This window comes from Schistocerca americana, chromosome 11 (genome assembly GCF_021461395.2).
Source record: "Schistocerca americana isolate TAMUIC-IGC-003095 chromosome 11, iqSchAmer2.1, whole genome shotgun sequence".
Lineage (NCBI taxonomy): Eukaryota > Metazoa > Arthropoda > Insecta > Orthoptera > Acrididae > Schistocerca > Schistocerca americana.
This window is the reverse complement of record NC_060129.1, coordinates 44,350,866-44,371,822: the sequence shown is the minus strand read 5'-3', so window position 1 is coordinate 44,371,822 and position 20,957 is coordinate 44,350,866. Positions and strand designations below refer to the sequence as shown.

At 41.2% G+C, this 20,957-nt stretch overlaps 1 protein-coding gene across 3 annotated transcripts in view; it reads right to left on the bottom strand.

Moving 5' to 3' along the window:
- The window catches only part of LOC124554146 (RNA-binding protein 45), a 122,330-nt gene that overhangs the window by 14,362 nt on the left and 87,011 nt on the right, over positions 1–20,957 (bottom strand). For all 3 annotated transcript variants that reach the window (XM_047128211.1, XM_047128210.1, XM_047128212.1), the window contains exon 10: positions 2,712–2,822. In XM_047128211.1, the coding sequence (XP_046984167.1) occupies positions 2,721–2,822 (102 nt within the window). In that variant the 3' untranslated portion in view covers positions 2,712–2,720. The remainder of the gene's footprint in view (positions 1–2,711; positions 2,823–20,957) is intronic.

Genomic DNA, 20,957 nt, shown 5'->3' with positions numbered 1-20,957 from the left:
TGGAAAGAAGGATTGTCGGTATGCCTCTGTGTGGGATCTAATCTCTCTGATTTTATCCTCACGGTCTCTTCGCGAGATATACGTAGGAGGGAGCAATATACTGCTCGACTCCTCGGTGAAGGTATGTTCTCGAAACTTCAACGGAAGCCCGTACCGAGCTACTGAGCGTCTCTCCTGCAGAGTCTTCCACTGTAGTTTATCTATCATCTCCGTAACGCTTTCGCGTTTACTAAATGATCCTGTAACGAAGCGCGCTGCTCTCCGTTGGATCTTCTCTCTCTCTTCTATCAACCCCATCTAGTACGGATCCCACACTGCTGAGCAGTATTCAAGCAGCGGGCGAACAAGCGCACTGTAACCTACTTCCTTTGTTTTCGGATTGGATTTCCTTAGGATTATTCCAATGAATCTCAGTCTGGCATCTGCTTTACCGACGATTAACTTTATATGATCATTCCATTTTAAATAACTCCTAATGCGTACTCCCAGATAATTTATGGAATTAACTGCTTCCAGTTGCTGACCTGCTATATTGTAGCTAAATGATAAGGGATCTTTCTTTCTATGTATTCGCAGCACATTACACTTGTCTACATTGAGATTCAATTGCCATTCCCTGCACCATGCGTCAATTCGCTGCAGATCCTCCTGCATTTCAGTACAATTTTCCATTGTTACAACCTCTCGATATACTACAGCATCGTCCGCTAAAAGCCTCAGTGAACGTCCAATGTTATCCACAAGGTCATTTATATATATTGTGAATACCAACAGTCCTATGACACTCCCCTGCGGCACCCCTGAAATCACTCTTACTTCGGAAGACTTCTCTCCATTGAGAATGACATGTTGCACTCTGTTATCTACGAACTCTTCAATCGAATCACACAATTGGTCTGATAGTCCATGTGCTCTTACTTTGTTCATTAAACGAGTGTGGGGAACTGTATCGAACGCCTTGCGGAAGTCGAGAAACACGGCATCTACTTGGGAACCCGTGTCTATGGCCCTCTGAGTATCGTGGACGAATAGCGTGAGCTGGGTTTCACACGATCGTCTTTTTCGAAACCCGTGCTGATTCCTACAGAGTAGATTTCTAGTCTCCAGAAAAGTCATTATACTGGAACACAATACGTGTTCCAAAATTCTACAACTGATCGACGTTAGAGACATAGGTCTATAGTTCTGCACATCTGTTCGACGTCCCTTTTTGAAAATGGGGATGACCTGTGCCCTTTTCCAATCCTTTGGAACACTACGCTCTTCTGGAGACCTACGGTACACTGCTGCAAGAAGGGGGGCAAGTTCCTTAGCGTACTCTGCGTAAAATCGAACTGGTACCCCATCAGGTCCAGCGGCCTTTCCTCTTTTGAGCAATTTTAATTGTTTCTCTATCCCTCTGTCGTCTATTTCGATATCTACCATTTTGTCATCTGTACGACAATCTAGAGAAGGAATTACAGTGCAGTCTTCCTCTGTGAAACAGCTTTGGAAAAAGACATTTAGTATTTTGGCCTTTAGTCTGTCGTCCTCTCTTTCAGTACCATTTTGGTCACAGAATGTCTGGACATTTTGTTTTGATCCACCTACCACTTTGACGTAAGACCAAAATTTCTTAGGATTTTCTGCCAAGTCAGTACATAGAACTTTACTTTCGAATTCATTGAACGCCTCTCGCATGGCCCTCCTCTCTTTACATTTCGCTTCGCATAATTTTTGTTCGTCTGCAAGGCGTTGGCTATGTTTATGTTTGCTGTGAAGTTCCCTTTGTTTCCGCAGCAGTTTTCTAACTCGGTTGTTGTACCACGCTGGCTCTTTTCCATCTCTTATGATCTTGCTTGGCACATACTCATCTAATGCATATTGTACGATGGTTTTGAACTTTGTCCACTGATCCTCAACACTATCTGTGCTTGAGACAAAACTTTTGTTTTGAGCAATTAGGTACTCTGAAATCTGCTTTTTGTCACTTTTGCTAAACAGAAAAACCTTCCTACCTTTTTTAATATTTCTATTTACGGCTGAAATCATCGATGCAGTAACCGCTTTATGATCGCCGATTCCCTGTTCTGCGTTAACTGTTTCAAATAGTTCGGGTCTGTTTGTCACCAGGAGGTCTAATATGTTATTGCCACGAGTCGGTTCTCTGTTTAACTGCTCAAGGTAGTTTTCAGATAAAGCACTTAAAAAAATTTCACTGGATTCTTTGTCCCTGCCACCCATTATGAACGTTTGAGTCTCCCAGTCTATATATGGCAAATTAAAATCTCCACCCAGAACTATAACATGATGGGGAAATCTACTCTAAATATTTTCCAAATTATCCTTCAGGTGCTCAGCCACACCAGCTGCTGAGCCAGGGGGCCTACAGAGACATCCAATTACCATATCTGAGCCTGCTTTAACCGTGACCTTCACCGAAATTATTTACATTTTGGATCTCCGTCAATTTCCTTCGATATTATTGCTCTTCTTATAGCTATAAACAAGCCTCCCCTTCACTGTCCAACCTGTCTCTGCGGTATACATTCCAATCTAGCCCCGAACAGATTACGTGCCAATATTATGCAAGTGTTTTGTGCTCGACAGCTCCCCACACTTACCGTCCACGGCAGGCGCACTAACCGGTCGTCGCCTACTGCGAGCCCCTCACCGGCGGCCTCTAAGCTTATCCCGTGTTAGCCCGCTCGCTCCACAACTCCCACACTTACCGTCTGCACCTACTGGTCGTCCACCCTGAGCCTCTTGCGGCGGTCGTCCGTGCGCGGATCTGCGGCCATCACCTTCAGCCGAACTCCGCATATCTCCTGGCCGTGCAACACCTGCAAAATGGCAAAGAATTTAACCGCACTGTACATTATCAAAAGTAATCCGAAATATTTGGAAAATATAAAGTGGCATCTAATGAAAATTTGCTCCTGCATTACATCTTCAGAGTGTGTACGTGGGGAAGGAAAAAAATTCCCAGGTTTCCCGATTAAACAAATACGAGCCCCCCCCCCCCCCTCCCCGAGTTAAAAAAAATATTTTTTCCCATGTTAAGTGACAGTCTCCCACGGAACTCTATAACTTATCAATCCTTTGAATGGTTAACGCTTTATACACTGGTGTAGACCTTCCAGCCACCACTTTAGAAAACTAAACCCGGCAAAAACAAAAAGGTCCTGGAAAGATCTTTGATGTACAGAAACATATACGCTGTATACTTCCGTAATTACGAAAGTATAAATTCGAATTCTACCAAACAGAGCACAAAAGTTTCCAAAGCATTGAAATAGAGATTGCGATGCCCTTTGGTAAGGCAATCAAAGCTCTTGTCACGTGGTCTCGCAGCCGTGGCAGCAGATATTCAGAGCATAGGACACGTGTTCTTAGCCACTAGCAACATCACTTAAGTAGAGTGGACACACAAATGGGAAAAGTCTTCTGGGTTTGATATTCTTTGAAGTGGTAAGTTTTAAACAAGAGACTAACAATCTGTAATTCAAGAAATTCATTGCACATTCTCACACGTAACATAATTCATCTTTCGTAAAATGAAATTTACTTTGAAAGTAATGCTTTTCAAATCACCATTCGCAATATTTTCCCAACATCTTTGAGACAATAGGTTCGTTTTGGTTGTTGCCAGAGGGAGCCAGAAAACAAGTGTTACCGCACGTGCGCAGCTACGACAGTGTAGGAAACCCGTATGTTCGTACATATAAAGCATTATGAGATCTTAAATTACATCATAAAAGAAACAGAACATCAGAGGATATTCCAAGAGCTTCAGAATTTCGTAAACCATACTACAATGTATAATTCGGCTTTAAGTGCACATTCGTATAACCAAATTAACAATGAAGTAGGTCCCAACCTCATATTAAGCTTTCCAGTGTGATTTTCAGGATGTAAATTTCTTGGAGCACCTGAACTGCACTATCTCACATTTGGTTTTTTATTATGGCAAAATGCCGAATATGCCAAAAGATAAAAATGTGGAAACTCAGCGAACAGTTGGCACTAGCCTATACTGTGGAATGAAAGTCTTCGTTTCAAATAAATTGACTGCCGCAGTGGAAAAGACTAATAAAAGTCAAATTTCTTTAGCAAACCGACAAAAATAACTTCATTGTTCTGGAAGGTGGTTATTGCTTGACTGCCAAAAATGTGGAAATAAAATAAAGTCAGGAAACAAACTGACAATATATTTCAGCCTTCTGTAACTATGTGAATGTATTTTAATTCACCTGATAGATCCAGAAAAAAAATTCCTGTTAGCATCTGGCTTCAAGTAGCCAGAAGCGGGAGAAGGTACTGCTCACATGCAACTGAACTGCGCAGGTGCACGAGCGCGCTGGCATCTGCTCGAACAAACCTAATGTAAACAGATGTGGTGTCAAGCCCATCAGAAGCAGTTTGTTGTTACGAGGTATTGCATAATCTTTGCCCTAAGGCCTTCGGCGTATTTTGCTATTGGCAGACACTTGTGTGTGCACAGTGCTTTGTTGTTGTGAAAGGTGCATTCCCTTTGCAACTGAAGTTTTATATTGTTTTTCCCCTCATTTATGTTTTATTGCTGAAATATTATTTTGCAGTAATGGGATACAATAGTGTTCTTTATTTGAGTGTCAGTTTTTACAAGTCAAAATTACAAAAATTTAACTGAAAATAAAACCATGAAAAATTCCCAGAATTCCGAAAAACTCCCGCATTTTTTAAAAAAATTCCCGGGTTTTTCCCGGATTTCCTGGTTGTCCCAGGGCGTATACACACTGATCTTATAGAGGGAGTTCAAAAATTCAGTGCCCAAACTAACAGATGTCACATGCAGCCAAAAACAAATTGAGCACGCATAAGTACACCTGTGAGAAGGAGAGACAAAAATACATTATTCAAACACTCTTACACAAAATTCAGTCAGGTATACACAGTGTTGCAAATTCTGAAATTTGCACGGAACTAGTAACGGCACGTAGCGCTCCGACGCGTGCGTGATGTTCGCAGTACGTAATGTGGAGCATTGCACGTGAGGAGCAATGCGAGACAACCACACCATTAGACGTTTTTCTCTGGGGCTACACAGAAGCTGAAATATATTCTTCCCCTATGAGCTTGGAGGACGAATTAGCTCCAACAGTTTTCACAGTCGTCACACATACAGAATGTGCCACACATTTTCCATCACACAGGACACCCAGCTATATCAGTACCAGTTCGGCTTTGAAGCTAACAGTGCTGATATGGAACGTTACTGTAACACTGATCAGAATAATAAAGAACTAAAACACACTTTATTCTCAATTGTACCCAATGATATCCTGGATACTCCATACTCTATATGCACTTTGTTGCTGAATGTAATATATATGTTGTGTCTTATAATATCTCTCAGTTCGAGCACCGAATTTTTGAACACCCTGAATACAGTAACATATATTCCAGAGATACGAGATCCTCGTAGAAAGCAAAGACAATGCAAATTAGAACTGAATGATGGGAAACGAAGTTCTTGGGACAATTCTCAAAAATATTTATAACACCTACACATAACTATGAATTAAATACAATTTGTTATTATCAAATACAGAGCATAAACTCAGTAAAACTGTGCAAAACTGTATGAAAACTGCAATGTGGACAAAGTTATAAGTGGCTGCACATTACATGTAGGGCAATAACCATTTGATTAGTACTACACAATTTCATTAAGTTCTCGCAGTATTGCCACATAGACTGAGGTGACAAATTTATAGGATAGCAACATGCACAAATAGAGATGGCAGTACTATAAAATGCACAAGGTATAAAAAGACAGTGCATTGCTGGAGCTGTCATTTGTACTCAGATGATTTATGTGAAAAGGTGTCCAATGTGATTATGGCCGCACAATTGCAATTGACAGAATCTGAACACGGAACGGTAATCGGAGCTGGACGCATCGGACATTCTATTTTGGAAACTGTAAGGGAATTCGATATTCCGAAATCCACAATGTCAAGAGTGTGTCGAGGATGCAAAATTTCAGGCAATATCTGTCACCACAGACAGCACAGTGGCCAACGGCCTTCACTTAACGACAGAGAGCAGCGGCACTGCATACAGTTGCCAGTGCTAACAGACAAGTGACACCGCACAAAACAACTGCAGAAATCAATGTGCGACATACGACGAATGTACCCGTTACGACAGAGCGGCAAAATTTGGCATTAGTGGGCTGTGACAGCAGAGACAGACCCGAGTGCCTCTGGAACGGCCGATACGGTCGAGTCTGACTCGCTCAGTTGGATGTTACCCATAAAACGATCATTCTTCCCACGTTTCATACATCAATGGAATGGGAAGAAACCTTTATTGGTACAATGGGACATACCCTCTGCCAGGAGCTTCACAGTGGTTTGCAGAGCATAGATACAGATACAGATGTAGAAACAGACAATTCAAATTTAATGTTTGGCTTTCAGATACGATCCAACAGTTGATTATATCGCAGATGCATTGGTCACTGGTATATTGGAGGATGTATTGTTGGAGATGTACAGGGAGCAAAGGGGGAGTGAGGGAGAAGATGGACAGAGATTTTGGGGGCGGGGGGGGGGGGGGGGGGGGGGCAGACAGCAAGGAGGAGATGGACAAAGAGAGGGGGGGGAGGGGAAAGAGACAAGGATATTAAGACTATATCCAATTTCCATACATATTTAGAGATTGCAAAGCAGTGCTGAATTTGGTAGTTTTACAGAAAAAAGTATTACATTTTTAAAAAGGTTCATTTAAAAGCATTTTTGTTATGGCTAACCGATACTTTGGTTTTTTTAATCTGTTATTTGTAAAAAATAAAACATCTGTTATAACCAAGGCGAAACAAATACTAGTTATTCAGAATTAAAATATCGGTATGTTTGAACTGGTCAGCATTTCCCATCCCAACGACCCAACGAGTGGAAACAGGAAATCACAGGTGAGATTCATTTCAGGGTCTGCTGGTTCTTGTGAAATAGGCTGCAGAAGTTCTTTGTGATAGTACGGACTCACTTGCTCACTCCACAATTTGCAGATACGATTTGCCACTGTGCTACTTTGATAAGCCCGAAGGAGGAGAAAAGGGAGAAGAATTTTAGCAGAAAGTATTACTTTATGAAATCTTCCAATTTGTTTTTACCCTGAACAATATCAAAAAGTCAATTAAACAATGGAAAATCACGGATGGAATGTAACAATATAACGAAAAGGATAGTTGCTACTCACCATATAGCAGAGATGCTGAGTTGCACATACATACAATAAAGAGACTGACAGTAAATGAACTTTCGGCCAACAAGGCCTTTGTCGGAAATAAACAAAACACACACACACACACACACACACACACACACACACACACACACACACCACACACATAAAAGATACCAATCACTTCCTCCTCCAAGTCTCCCCAGTTCCTGTTCCTTTACCATACGGTGCCCTGCTCATCACTGCTGGTGCCACCTCCTTTTATACCAACGTCCATAATGTCCGTCACTTTACCAGTAGTGAACACTACCTTTCCCGACTGATCCCAGAGCTACACCCTACTTCCTAGTCACAAAGACAAACTACATCCTCACACACAATTACTTCTCCTTTGAAGTCATAACCTACACACAAATCCGAGGTACACCTATAGGCACCTGCACAACACCAACCTATGGCAATCTGTTCGTGGGCCAATTAGAGGAATCCTCTTCGAATACCCAGAATCCTGAAACGCTCAGCTGGTTCCGATTCACTGACGACATCTTCACGATCTAGATCGAGCGTTAGGACACCCTATCCACATCCTCCAGAACCTCGACGCCTTCTCCCCCGATCACTTCACCTGGTCCTACTCCACACAACCAGCTACCCCCCTCAACGTTGACCTCCACCTCAAAGGAGGCTACATCAGTACCTGTGTCCATATCAAACCTAACAACCACCAGCAATACCTCCACTTCTGACACATGCCACACCAACAAGTCTCTTCCACACAGCCTAGCCACCTGAGCCTGTTACATCTGTAGTGACAAGCAGTCACTCTCAAAATATACTTAGGGTCTCATTACGGCCCTGACAGACTTACGATACTCCCAACCTCGTAAAAAAAAAAAAAAAAACAGATCTCCCATGCTTTATCTTTCCAGTCCCCCAACACTTCCCACCGACTCACCATCTGGCCACAGAGGAGCATTCCCCCTTGTGACTCAGTGTCATCCAGGACTGGGGCAACTGAATCACATTCTCTGGCACAGCTTCAAATACCTCTTTTTGTGCCCTGAAATGAGGAATGTCCTACCCACTCCCCTTCCCACCCCTCCAAAGTGGTACTTTCCCACCCAACGAACCTATGTAATATTCTCGTCCGTCAACACACAACCACTTGCTTCGTGCTTCGTATTCCTGCAATAGACCTAGATGTGAGACCTACCCCGCATGTCCTCCCACCACCACCACTACCACCACCACCACCACCACCACCTCCAGTCCGGTCGCAAGCATCTACATCAACATCTACATATACATTTATACTCCGCAAGCCACCCAACGGTGTGTGGCGGAGGGCACTTTACGTGCCACTGTCATTACCTCCCTTTCCTGTTCCAGTCGCGTACGGTTCGCGGGAAGAACGACTGCTGGAAAGCCTAAGTGTGCGCTCGAATCTCTCTAATTTTACATTCGTGATCTCCTCGGGAGGTATAAGTAGGGGGAAGCAATATATTCGATACCTCATCCAGAAACGCACCCTCTCGAAACCTGGACAGCAAGCTACACCGCGATGCAGAGCGCCTCTCTAGCAGAATCTGCCACTCGAGTTTGCTAAACATCTCTGTAACGCTATCACGATTACCAAACAACCCTGTGACGAAACGTGCCGCTCTTCTTTAGATCTTCTCTATCTCGTCTGTCAACCCGACGTGGTACAGATCCCACACTGACGAGCAATACTCAAGTATAGGTCGAACGAGTGTTTTGTAAGCCACCTCCTTTGTTGATGGACTACATTTTCTAAGGATTCTCACAATGAATCTCAACCTGGCACCTGCCTTACCAACAATCAATTTTATACGATCATTCCACCTCAAATCGTTCCGTACACATACTCACAGATATTTTACAGAAGTAACTGCTACCAGTATTTGTTCGCTATCATATTATCATACAATAAAGTATCCTTTCTATGTATTCGCAATACATTACATTGTCTATGTTAAGGGTCAGTTGCCACTCCCTGCACCAAGTGCCTATCTGCTGCAGATTTTCCTGCATTTCGCTGCAATTTTCTAATGCTGCAACTTCTCTGTATACTACAGCATCATCCACGAAAAGCCGCATGGAACTTCCGACACTATCTACTAGGTCATTTATATATATTGTGAAAAGCAATGGTCCCATAACACTCCCCTGTGGCACGCCAGAGGTTACTTTAATGTCTGTAGATGTCTCTCCATTGATAACAACATGCTGTGTACTGTTTGCTAAAAACTCTTCAATCCAGCCGCACAGCTGGTCTGATATTCTGTAGGCTCTTACTTTGTTTATCAGGCGACAGTGCGGAACTGTTTCGAACGCCTTCCGGATCAAGGAAAATAGCATCTACCTGGGAGCCTGCATCTAATATTTTGTGGGTCTCATGAACAAATAAAGCGAGTTGAGTCTGACACAATCGCTGTTTCCAGAATCCATGTTGATTCCTACAGAGTAGATTCTGGGTTTCGAGAAATGACATGATACGCGAGCAAAAAACATGTTCTAAAATTCTACAACAGATCGATGTCGGAGATATAGGCCTATAATTTTGCGCATCTGCTCAACGACCCTTCTTGAAAACTGGAGCTACCTGTGCTCTTTTCCAATCATTTGGAACCTTCCGTTCCTCTAGAGACTTGCGGTACATGGCTGTTAGAAGGGGGGCAAGTTCTTTCGCGTACTCTGTGTATAATCCGATTGGTATCCCGTCAGGTCCAGTGGACTTTCCTCTGTTGAGTGATTTCAGTTGCTTTTCTATTCCTTGGACACTTATTTCGATGTCAGCCATTTTTTCGTTTGTGCGAGGATTTAGAGAAGGAACTGCAGTGCGGTCTTCCTCTGTGTAACAGCGTTGGAAAAAGGTGTTTAGTATTTCAGCTTTACGCATGTCATCCTCTGTTTCAATGACATTATAATCCCAGAGTGTCTGGATATGCTGTTTCGATCCACTTACTAATTTAACATTAAGACCAGAACTTCCTCGGATTTTCTGTCAAGTCGGTACATAGAATTTTACTTTCGAATTCACTGAATGCTTCACGCATAGTGCTCCTCACGCTAACTTTGATATCTAGCTTCTGTTTGTTGGAGAGGTTTTGGCTGCTATCCCATTAAAGGCAGGGCTTCCTATGAAACCAGACATGTGATCTACAAGCTAAGCTGCAACCACTCTGCTGCGTTCTACGTGGACACGACAACCGACAAGCTGGCTAAAACCACGGATGGCCACCGGCAAACTGTGGCCGAGAAACAGCTGGACCGTACCACAGCTGAGCACATCGGACACGATGTTCTTCACCTCGATGACTAATTCACAGCTCGTTCCATCTGGATCCTTCCCACCAATAGCAGCTTTTCTGAATTATGCAGATGGGAACTCTCTCTGCAATATATCCTACATTCCCATAACCCTCCCAGTCTTAACCTTTGGTCTTCACTGTCGTTATCCATCTAACCCCTTCCCTGTTCCCACTCCAAAACGACACAGCCCTCTATTCCACGAACACACTTTCTGCTCGCCCCCATCCATCTAATCTCCCGTCTGTAGCTAGCTGCTCTACCCTCTCTCCCCCTCATCCCTGTATGCTCCCACAAGCAGTACTTTACCCACCTACGTAGGGAGAAATGATCATAATAATAAAATAAGAGAAATCAGAGCTCTAATGGAAAGATTTTGGTGTTCCTTTTTCCCCACACATCATTCGAGAGTGTAATGGTAGAGAAGTAGTATGAAAATGGTTCGATGAACCCTCTGCCAGGCACTTAAGTGTGAACTCAGAGTAACCATGTATAAGTAATGTTACCATCCCCCACCCATACCCCTACCCTGCTAGGCTGCCTCTCATCATGAGCAGCTGCTCACAGCCTGGCCTCAGCACCCAGAGACTGTGGTCATGTTAGTACGTGTGTGTGTGTGTGTGTGTGTTTTTCCGACGAAGGCCTTGTTGGCTGAAAGGCCACTTTCTGATAGTCTTTTTGTTGTGCCTATCTGCGACTCAGCATCTCCACTACATGGTGAGTACATCTACGTCTACATTTATACTCCGCAAGCCACCCAACGGTGTGTGGCGGAGGGCACTTTACGTGCCACTGTCATTACCTCCCTTTCCTGTTCCAGTCGCGTATGGTTCGCGGGAAGAACGACTGTCTGAAAGCCTCCGTGCGCGCTCTAATCTCTCTAATTTTACATTCGTGATCTCCTCGGGAGGTATAAGTAGGGAGAAGCAATATATTCGATACCTCATCCAGAAATGTACCCTCTCGAAACCTGGACAGCAAGCTACACCGCGATGCAGAGCGCCTCTCTTGCAGAGTCTGCCACTTGAGTTTGTTAAACATCTCTGTAACGCTATCACGGTTACCAAATAACCCTGTGACGAAACGCGCCGCTCTTCTTTGGATCTTCTCTATCTCCTCCGTCAACCTGATCTGGTACGGATCCCACACTGATGAGCAATACTCAAGTATAGGTTGAACAAGTGTTTTGTAAGCCACCTCCTTTGTTGATGGACTACATTTTCTAAGGACTCTCCCAATGAATCCAACCCGGTACCCGCATTACCAACAATTAATTTTATATGATCATTCCACTTCAAATCATTCCGCACACATACTCCCAGATATTTTACAGAAGTAACTGCTACCAGTGTTTGTTCCGCTATCATATAATCATACAATAAAGGATCCTTCTTTCTATGTATTCGCAATACATTACATTTGTCTACGTTAAGGGTCAGTTGCCACTCCCTGCACCAACTGCCTATCCGCTGCAGATCTTCCTGCATTTCGCTACAATTTTCTAATGCTGCAACTTCTCTGTATACTACAGCATCATCCGCGAAAAGCCGCATGGAACTTCCGACACTATCTACTAGGTCATTTATATATATATATTGTGAAAAGCAATGGTCCCGTAACACTCCCCTGTGGCATGCCAGAGGTTACTTTAACATCTGTAGACGTTTCTCCATTGAGAACAACCTGCTGTGTTCTGTTTGCTAAAAACTCTTCAAACCAGCCACACAGCTGGTCTGATATTCTGTAGGCTCTTACTTTGTTTATCAGGTGACAGTGCGGAACTGTATCGAACGCCTTCCGGAAGTCAAGAAAAATAGCATCTACTTGGGAGCCTGTATCTAATATTTTCTGGGTCTCATGAACAAATAAAGGGAGTTGGGTCTCACACGATCGCTGTTTCCGGAATCCATGTTGATTCCTACATAGTAGATTCTGGGTTTCCAAAAACGACATGATACTCGAGCAAAAAACATGTTCTAAAATTCTACAACAGATCAACGTCACAGATATAGGTCTATAGTTTTGCGCATCTGCTCGCCGACCTTACTTGAAGACTGGGACTACCTGTGCTCTTTTCCAATCATTTGGAACCTTCCGTTCCTCTAGAGACTTGCGGTACACGGCTGTTAGAAGGGGGGCAAGTAGCGACTATCCTTTTCATAATACTCTCAAAAAGTTAATTGCTATTTAGAGAATTAAAGGGTTGTTCAACACATCAGAAACTGGTCTACTGCTTCAAATTTAACAGAAAATCTACTTAGCTGCTGAGGTATGAACTTGAATAAATTTTTTGCACATGCACAGTGACAAACTCTACCACCTTTGGTAAGTGTTACGTTCATATACTACCCCTACACTTGTGTCCCCGTGTAACATTACGAGTCAAGACAGCTGTAACGGAACTTGAATAGCGTAAAGTTATCGTTAAAAACGCACGCCGCACAATTTGTTCGGTCATAATAGTAGTAACATGCTTTTGAATACAATTAAAATATAACGGCGATACCTGTTTAGCGTTATTGGAAATAATATGTAATAAATTAATGAGTAAGGTAGCCGATCCTATAAGAAGAGGTAAAATTGAGCATATTAAGGTGTTTTGCTTTATATCGACTAAGCCGATGATACGGCGTCTTTTTTTTCCGTTTACTCTTTAAAAAAAAAAAGTAACGAAGTGCTAATTGTGCGTTGTGAAAAATATAGGGGCGAATTTTAAATAGCTACAGTGTATAATCAGACTAACAAATGGACATTCAGTTACGCAAAATAGCGGACAGTGAAGTGTGGTCATTAAATTGAGTACACCTACAGGGCGGTCAATTCCGGGATAAGTCTATTCGCATCTCACGAGGGACGCGGTATTGAGACCGGTTTTTTTTTTTATTATATCACGGAGAGCGGGCTTCAATTTATAAAAAGGAGAAAAGCTGTATCATTATCATTGACTGTTGGTGTTAAGCAACCAAAACTGTTCATCAAACGGTTTCGGTGAATGAGTGGTGAATGCGAAATGAAACTGTGAACGAAGTTATGTTAAATAAAGCAGAAGAGACAAGACAGTTTGGTCGTATCTGTTATTATTCCATAAACCGTAACATTTATTCTCGTTGTACGAAGCCTTTATAGACAATCGTTATGACAATTTGCTTTGAAGGGATCTCGTTACGAGTTAAGTTTTGGGGACCTGGTCAACAGGGGATAGTTCGTAGATCTTAACTACTGCAGCTATTCTGGAATCAGGTGCTACCGTGACCGTTGTGTGTTGTCAATGGCTTAAGGTCATCATATCTCATGCTCTAAGATCGACGAGCCTTTCCTCTTGGTATAACGGTGTCTCACGGTAACCACGACAACGCCGACGGCGAAGGAAGATACGGTAGAAGTGGCGCCCAACGTCAGGCTCGATCGAGGAGGATTGCTGCATCGAGTCGAGTGTCATCCGGATTCACGAACCCTAGAGTTGGAAAATATTGTAGCAGCCAGTGAGTCTGTCCAATGAAAGAGGTATTCTTCAATAATCGCTAAAAGTGAGCGATACTACCAGGTATGATTAAAATAACTGTATAATTATTAAAAAAAATGAAGTTGAGACTTGTGATTTCGGTAGATAAATATATATAAATACATAGTGAAAATAAGTGTATCTCTTGGTAGTGAATAATCATGTCAAAACGAACGAAAAGAATACATGATAATGTGCAGTTGAGTAGAGTAATGAGTAGAGAGAGAGAGGAAAGTGAAGAGGATAGGGATGATGCATCCCATGAGCTCAATGTGGGACAGGAGACATGTACAGGTAATAATACAGTTATTGATTTAGAGCCGTTAGGAGATTCAAATACAATGATAAGTAAGGTAAGCAGTGTGGGAGAACATAAAGATCTTGAGGTTTCGGAAGTAGATCAGCAAGTTGATCCTCAAAATGGAAATATTAATCAAAAAATGTTTGATATGCTGGTATCAATAAATACTCAAATGGGTGTAATGAATGGAAGACTTGGTTCACTAGAAAAAGATAATAAGCAATTAAAAGAGGACAATCAAAAGTTAAATGAAAAATTTGAGGCCAAATTTGGTTCATTAGAAGTTAAAATGGATTCTTTGGAAAGCAAACTGAACACCTTTGATTATAAACTGGAAAATACTAAGAAAGAATTAAAGGCGGACTGGGAGACTCAATTAAATGCGAAATTTGGAGAACTAGATGTAGAGTTTTCTAACACCTTTGAAAGGCAATATAATAATTTAATGGGAAAACTTCATGACGTAGAAAAGAAATATGAGGTAGTTTCGAAGAGTTATGATGGCCTGTCCAATAGGATGGTTAAGGGTGAAAGCAGCTGTTTCAATGCTAGCGCACAGATAGAAGAGCTTTCGAAACAAATAGTCGAGTTTGAGTCCGATGCTCGTAAGGGGATTGACAAGTATTTAGTAGATCAAACTAAAAGACTTGACGAAGATCTATCTGAATGGATAGAAATAAAAGGAAATGAAATTGTAGACAAGGTTAAGACTACTATTGGATCCCAGCCAAATGAAAATATCAATGAGCACCTAAGTAGAAATGATGAATTAATTAAGCTCTTCACTAGCGAATTTCAGAAAATAAAAGACAAAATAGTTGATGAGTTACCTAAATGGCAAAAGGAAACCAATCATAAATTGGCGGAGTTAGAACGAAAGTCATCACAAAATTTGTTGACAGAGGACGAACGTTCGGAGAATAGGTCGAAAAACAACCGAACATGTGATAATACGAAGTACAATTGTGGTGAAAATTTGCATTGGGAAGTTGATGATTTGGTTGGTAAAGATGATGATTCTTTTGGTCAGCGAGGATATTTGTCTTCTTTAATGGTGGAGAACAGCATTTTTAAAAGTAGACAATTCCCAACATTCTCCACTGAAAAGAACAACCTGCATCCGAAAATCTTTATCAATAATTTCAAAAGAATATTTCCGCGTAGCTGGTCAGAACACGACCGACTTCAATTTATAGTATCCAAAATTACCGGAGAAGCCGCATTATGGGCCGCCGAAGTAAGCGAAAGTTGCCATACTTGCGCTGAAATTGAACAACTTTTTTTGGCTAAATACTGGTCGTCGAGTAAACAAGAGAAATTAAGAAAAGAGGTTTACCAACCTGAGTATTTTAACAGTAAAAGGAGTACTTTAAGGCAATATTTTGAAAAGTACATAAATAAGACACGTTATTGGAGTGATCCAATTTCTCACAAGGAAGTGATCAGAATTTTGAAGGGAAGGTTGCCCATAAATATACGTGAAAAGTTAATAAATGTTCCTGACCACGATGCAGAACAATTCTTGTCAGTGATTGACTCTATAGATATGATTATGGAAGACGCAAGACAAATGAGTAGTAATCAAATGTCGACTCACACTCATAGTAATACGAATAATTATAATAATAATTTAACGTATGATAATAATAATAATACCGAAAACCAGGTCAAACCCGCATCACAGGAGCGTGGACAATCTTCATCCTATGGTTGCCATAAAAACAATGATTATAATAAATATAGAAGAGATACTTACTGTGCTAGAGGTAAACCTCGATATGGTGACACGAATGTGCATAGTAGTGATATTAATAAGAGTAACAGGTACCCAAATGATGAACCCAATTGCATTCGACCTTGGGAAGATAATTTGAAGCATAATGTTCATCGGCAGGATGGAACAAATGCCTCAAGTCCTCATCCAGCACAAGGAGTTATACCAATGGGCGAAGGAGCCTCCAATGTGCGACGGGGTGAATACCATAACTCTGATCATACTGTACGGATTGTGGAAGTTCATGAACCCCCACCGATGACTCAACGAGATAGATTAAACTAATACCAGTCACCAAATGCCTTCCTAGGATGACTGGAAAGGAGGAGGAAGGCAGGCATCAATTTGAAGTGAGAGTATTAAGGTACAATAATGATCAGGATATAAGGAATGAGTTAATTGAAGAAAAACCTGAAGTTTCTAATAAATGCGGACAAATTTTACAGGCAATAATTCCAACAAGTATAAATAATGTTGATGTCGAAATATTAATTGATACGGGAGCAACTATTAGTGTCATGACGTTGGACTGTTTAAAACAGATAAGCCGAGGGGTAAAATTGCCCACTTTTCCTATCACAGGATGTACCGTGTCTGGCGCGTTCAGCGCAAAAATGCAAAAAGTTGTGAAACAGGTACGTGTTGATGTTATAATACAGGGGGCTCAAATAGAAAGTACATTCCTGGTTGTTCCTAAAATGACAGTACCATGTATCTGGGGTTTGGATTTTTTATGTGAGACCGGTGCAATCATTAATTTAGAGAAAGGTGAATGTATATTTAATTCAAATGGTAATGTTTTGACAACCACCCTGAGAAAGGGCCGAGTAATTCCAAATCAATTGTGTATGAATCTAATGGTAAAATATGTCAGTATTGATGATGAAAATGTGTATGATATATGCCTTATTGAATGTTCTGAAGAAATGATGGATAAAATGTCATTGCAGGAAAAGGTGTTAGAATCAGAATATTTATCTGTTATCCAAAGGGATGAACTGTACTACTTGTTGGAAGCATATCAGTCAATTTGTAGTAAACGTCCGGGTATAATAAAAGACTTTGAATACCATATAAAGACGTATGCACATAAACCCTTTTGTCGTACTTCCTATTCTATCCCATGGACAAAGAAAGAAGTAGTCAGAAAGGAAATCAATAAAATGTTAGAATGGGGTATTATTGAGCCCTCAGATTCTGAATATTGTAACCCTCTTGTGGCGGTAATTAAACCCAATGGTGACATCAGATTGGTGTTGGATGCCAGAGAGATCAATAAGATCATTATACCTGTACAAGCGCGACCGGAGAACCTAGAAGAGTTAGTACAAAAGTTTTATGGTGCCCGCTTCCTAACTTCTTTGGATATGCGTAGTTCATATTGGCAAACTAGAATATGGAAAGAATCTAGAAAATATACTGCATTCGTTTTTCTGGGCCGAAGTTACCAGTTTACTGTCATGCCATTTGGGTTGAAAATAAGCGGTGGTGTTTTCATATCGGCATTAGATACCGTACTGGGCAGAGACCTTTTGAATGAAGTTACTTTATATGTGGATGATTTGCTAATTGCTTCTGAAACTTGGGAGGAACATTCGGACTTATTAAGAAGAGTTTTTGCGAAATTTTTGGAATACGGAGTTACTGTAAATTTGAGCAAATCCAAGTTTGCTCATAACCAATTGAAATTTCTTGGACATATAATCGCTCCTGAAGTGATAAAACCAAATCGTAAAAAGATGGATGTGATTAACAGATGTACTTATCCAAAGAATAGAACGGAATTAAAGTCATTTATCGGCTTAGTTTCATTTTTTCGACGATTTTTACCCAATCAGTTAGGAAGCCAAGACTGTTTGTTACGGCTGTTAAGAAAAAATGTCATGTGGGAGTGGAATTCCGAATGCACGCAAGCTTTTGATAACATCTGCAATGCTTTGACTAATGCTCCACTGTTACATCATCGGAGACTTGATCAAGATTTTTATATTGCTGCAGATGCTTCTGAAAGAGGATTGGGTGCCACTTTTTTCCAGATGGACAATCCAGAAGATATCAGTACCATCGAGATAATTGGGTTTGCCAGCAGAACACACTCTAGCTGTGAACGTGCATATTGTACTACTGAATTGGAAGTACTGGCCGTGGTCTGGTCCCTTAGAAAGTTTCGCTATTTTGTATATGGAAAGAAGATCATTGTATTCTGTGACCACAAAGCTTTATCTTTTATTTTAACAGGAAGGATGTTCCATTCACATTTAACCCGGTGGGCCTTGCTACTGCAAGAATATGATATTACGCTCAAATACATCAGAGGGAAAGACAACATCATAGCCGATGCTCTTTCAAGACTACCGAAAAGAAAGAATGATGACGAGTGTGAAGAACGGACTATTGACTTTAAAGTCATGAATTTATCAAGGCAATATTGTGAGAGGCAGATTTCACAGCTATCTCGAAGTCTTCCACAACTGCAAGAAGATGATAAGTTGTGGAAAGCCATTAGGCGTGCTGTTGAAAGCAAAACGCTAAGTCACTCTCAAAAACAGTATCAATTAAAATCCGGAATATTGTATCGGAGGAAGGATGAAGAAGATGTTTGGAAAGTTTGTGTTCCAAATAAATATTTAGAATCACTAGTATGGTACACTCACTTGAATTGGGGTCATTTTGGTTCCGCTAAATGTACAGCCAAAATAGCACAATACTGCTATCATCCAAATTTGGGACGTATAGCTACAAATATTATTAAGAAGTGCAAAATATGTCAGAAGGCGAAACCCATAAACTATTGTCGGAAGATAGAATTACATCCTATTATCCCACAACAACCTTTAATGTTGGTGTCATGTGACGTCTGTGGGCCATGTCCCGTGACACGTGTACGGTTCAAATATGTATTGGCTTTCTATGATCTCTTTTCAAAATATGTGAAATTATATCCTTTGAAAAATCTCCACGTTCGACCCATGTTACACAAATTTATCAACAACTATATAACTGAGCTTGGCAAACCTATAATGATCTTGACAGACAACGCTGCTTATTACACTGGTCAACACTCATTTTCTTGCCAAGGATATTTGAGTGGCTTTAGGATGGGTTAGTGGTGCTGAGGACGAATATAGCAACCATTTATGCAGTTTGGCTTTAGTTTTTGAGATAATGCACGATTTATTCAAAAAATTAGAAAAAATTGCTAATACTGAACTCGAGCGCTACAAACTACAATGAAAAAAGAAAATAATCTTTATAAATAGGTTCTATGAAAACCTGATAGGCATTTGTCCACGTATAAAACATAATTGAAAAGTTTCTCTATATCATTTTCAGTCCATGACGAACCGCTTCCTGCACGCTTTCCTTTTATAGGTCTCTTCAGAACAGTCACGTTGCAGATTCCAGCAATAATCTGCCATCATATGCCTGTCCCATCTTCCTTTATATCTTTCCTCTATTCCTTTCATATCTTGATGGAACCGCTCTCCTTGTTCCTCACTGAAATCACCTAGATTACGAGGAAATCGATCCAAGTGGCTGTGAAGGAAGTGCAATTTTATGCTCATGTTAGCTCCTAAGTTTTGAAAGTTAGTGTGCATGTTTTTGACCAGTTCCTCGTAATTGGGAGCTTTATGATTGCCCAAAAAACATTTTACAACAGCGACAAAACTGTTCCAGGCCGATGCTTCAGTGACAGTCATGACACTTGTAAAATTGGTATCGTTGATGAGCCTGCGAATTTGAGGACCATCAAATATTCCTGCCTTAAGTTTTTCACTACTGAGTCCAGGGAACGTATTGCAGATGTATGTGAAGCAATTACCATTTCTGTCTAAAGCTTTGGTGAATTGCTTCATTAGTCCTAACTTAATATGTAATGGTGGAAGAACAATCTTGTCCCTACTAACCAGAGGTTCATTAATGATGTTTGCTTCACCAACAGCCATATGTTCCCTTGGAGGCCATGTTTTCTGCTTCCAATGTTCGTGCTTTGCCCTACTATCCCACATGCAGATAAAACATGGGTGCTTTGTGTATCCACTTTGTTGTCCAAGCAAGAAGTTCACCATTTTCAAATCAACACAAACCAACCACTGGTGCTGCATATACTGAATTTTCTGCAGAACCATCTTGACGTTAGCATATGCTTCACAAAGTTTTGTTGAGTGGGCAATTGGAATAGATGCGTAACGATTGCCATTGTGTAGGAGAACACATTTTAAACTTCTAGTGGAACTATCTATGAAGAGACGCCAGTCCTCTGGTCTATATTCCGGCAGCCTCAATTCAAGTAAAAGTCCAGGTATATTGCTGCAATACACTATAACCTCTTCTTGGTTGAAGTATGGAAGAAGGTTTTCTTCTCTCGTCCGGTAAGCTGTTATTTTAACACTTGGATGAAGACAGTTCTTTTCCTTAAGCCTGGATGCTAAGAGTTCTGATGCTTGCTTTGAAAGATTGAGTTCTCGTATCAAGTCACTGAGCTCCTTCTGGTCGAACTGCTGGGGTTGTGTCTCACGTCCTTCGTATTCCGAACAACTACTTGTACATTCCTCGCCATGCACATCGTCATCTGATGATGTTAGCGTGGGTAATGTTGTGAAGGTTGGTACAGGAACATCGTTGCTGTGCACCACCGGTCTTCTTGCTGACTCCAAATCGGGATATTCCCACTTTCGTTTTTGAACCTATTAAAACCTTTCACATTAACAATGCAAAAATAGCAATCACCTGTATGGTTCTTCTGCTCTCGCCATACCATAGGCACTCCGAAGTTTAAGCTTTTCCTTTTTCGGTTTGTCCACTGCCGTAAGCACTCCACACAGCATTTACAAACT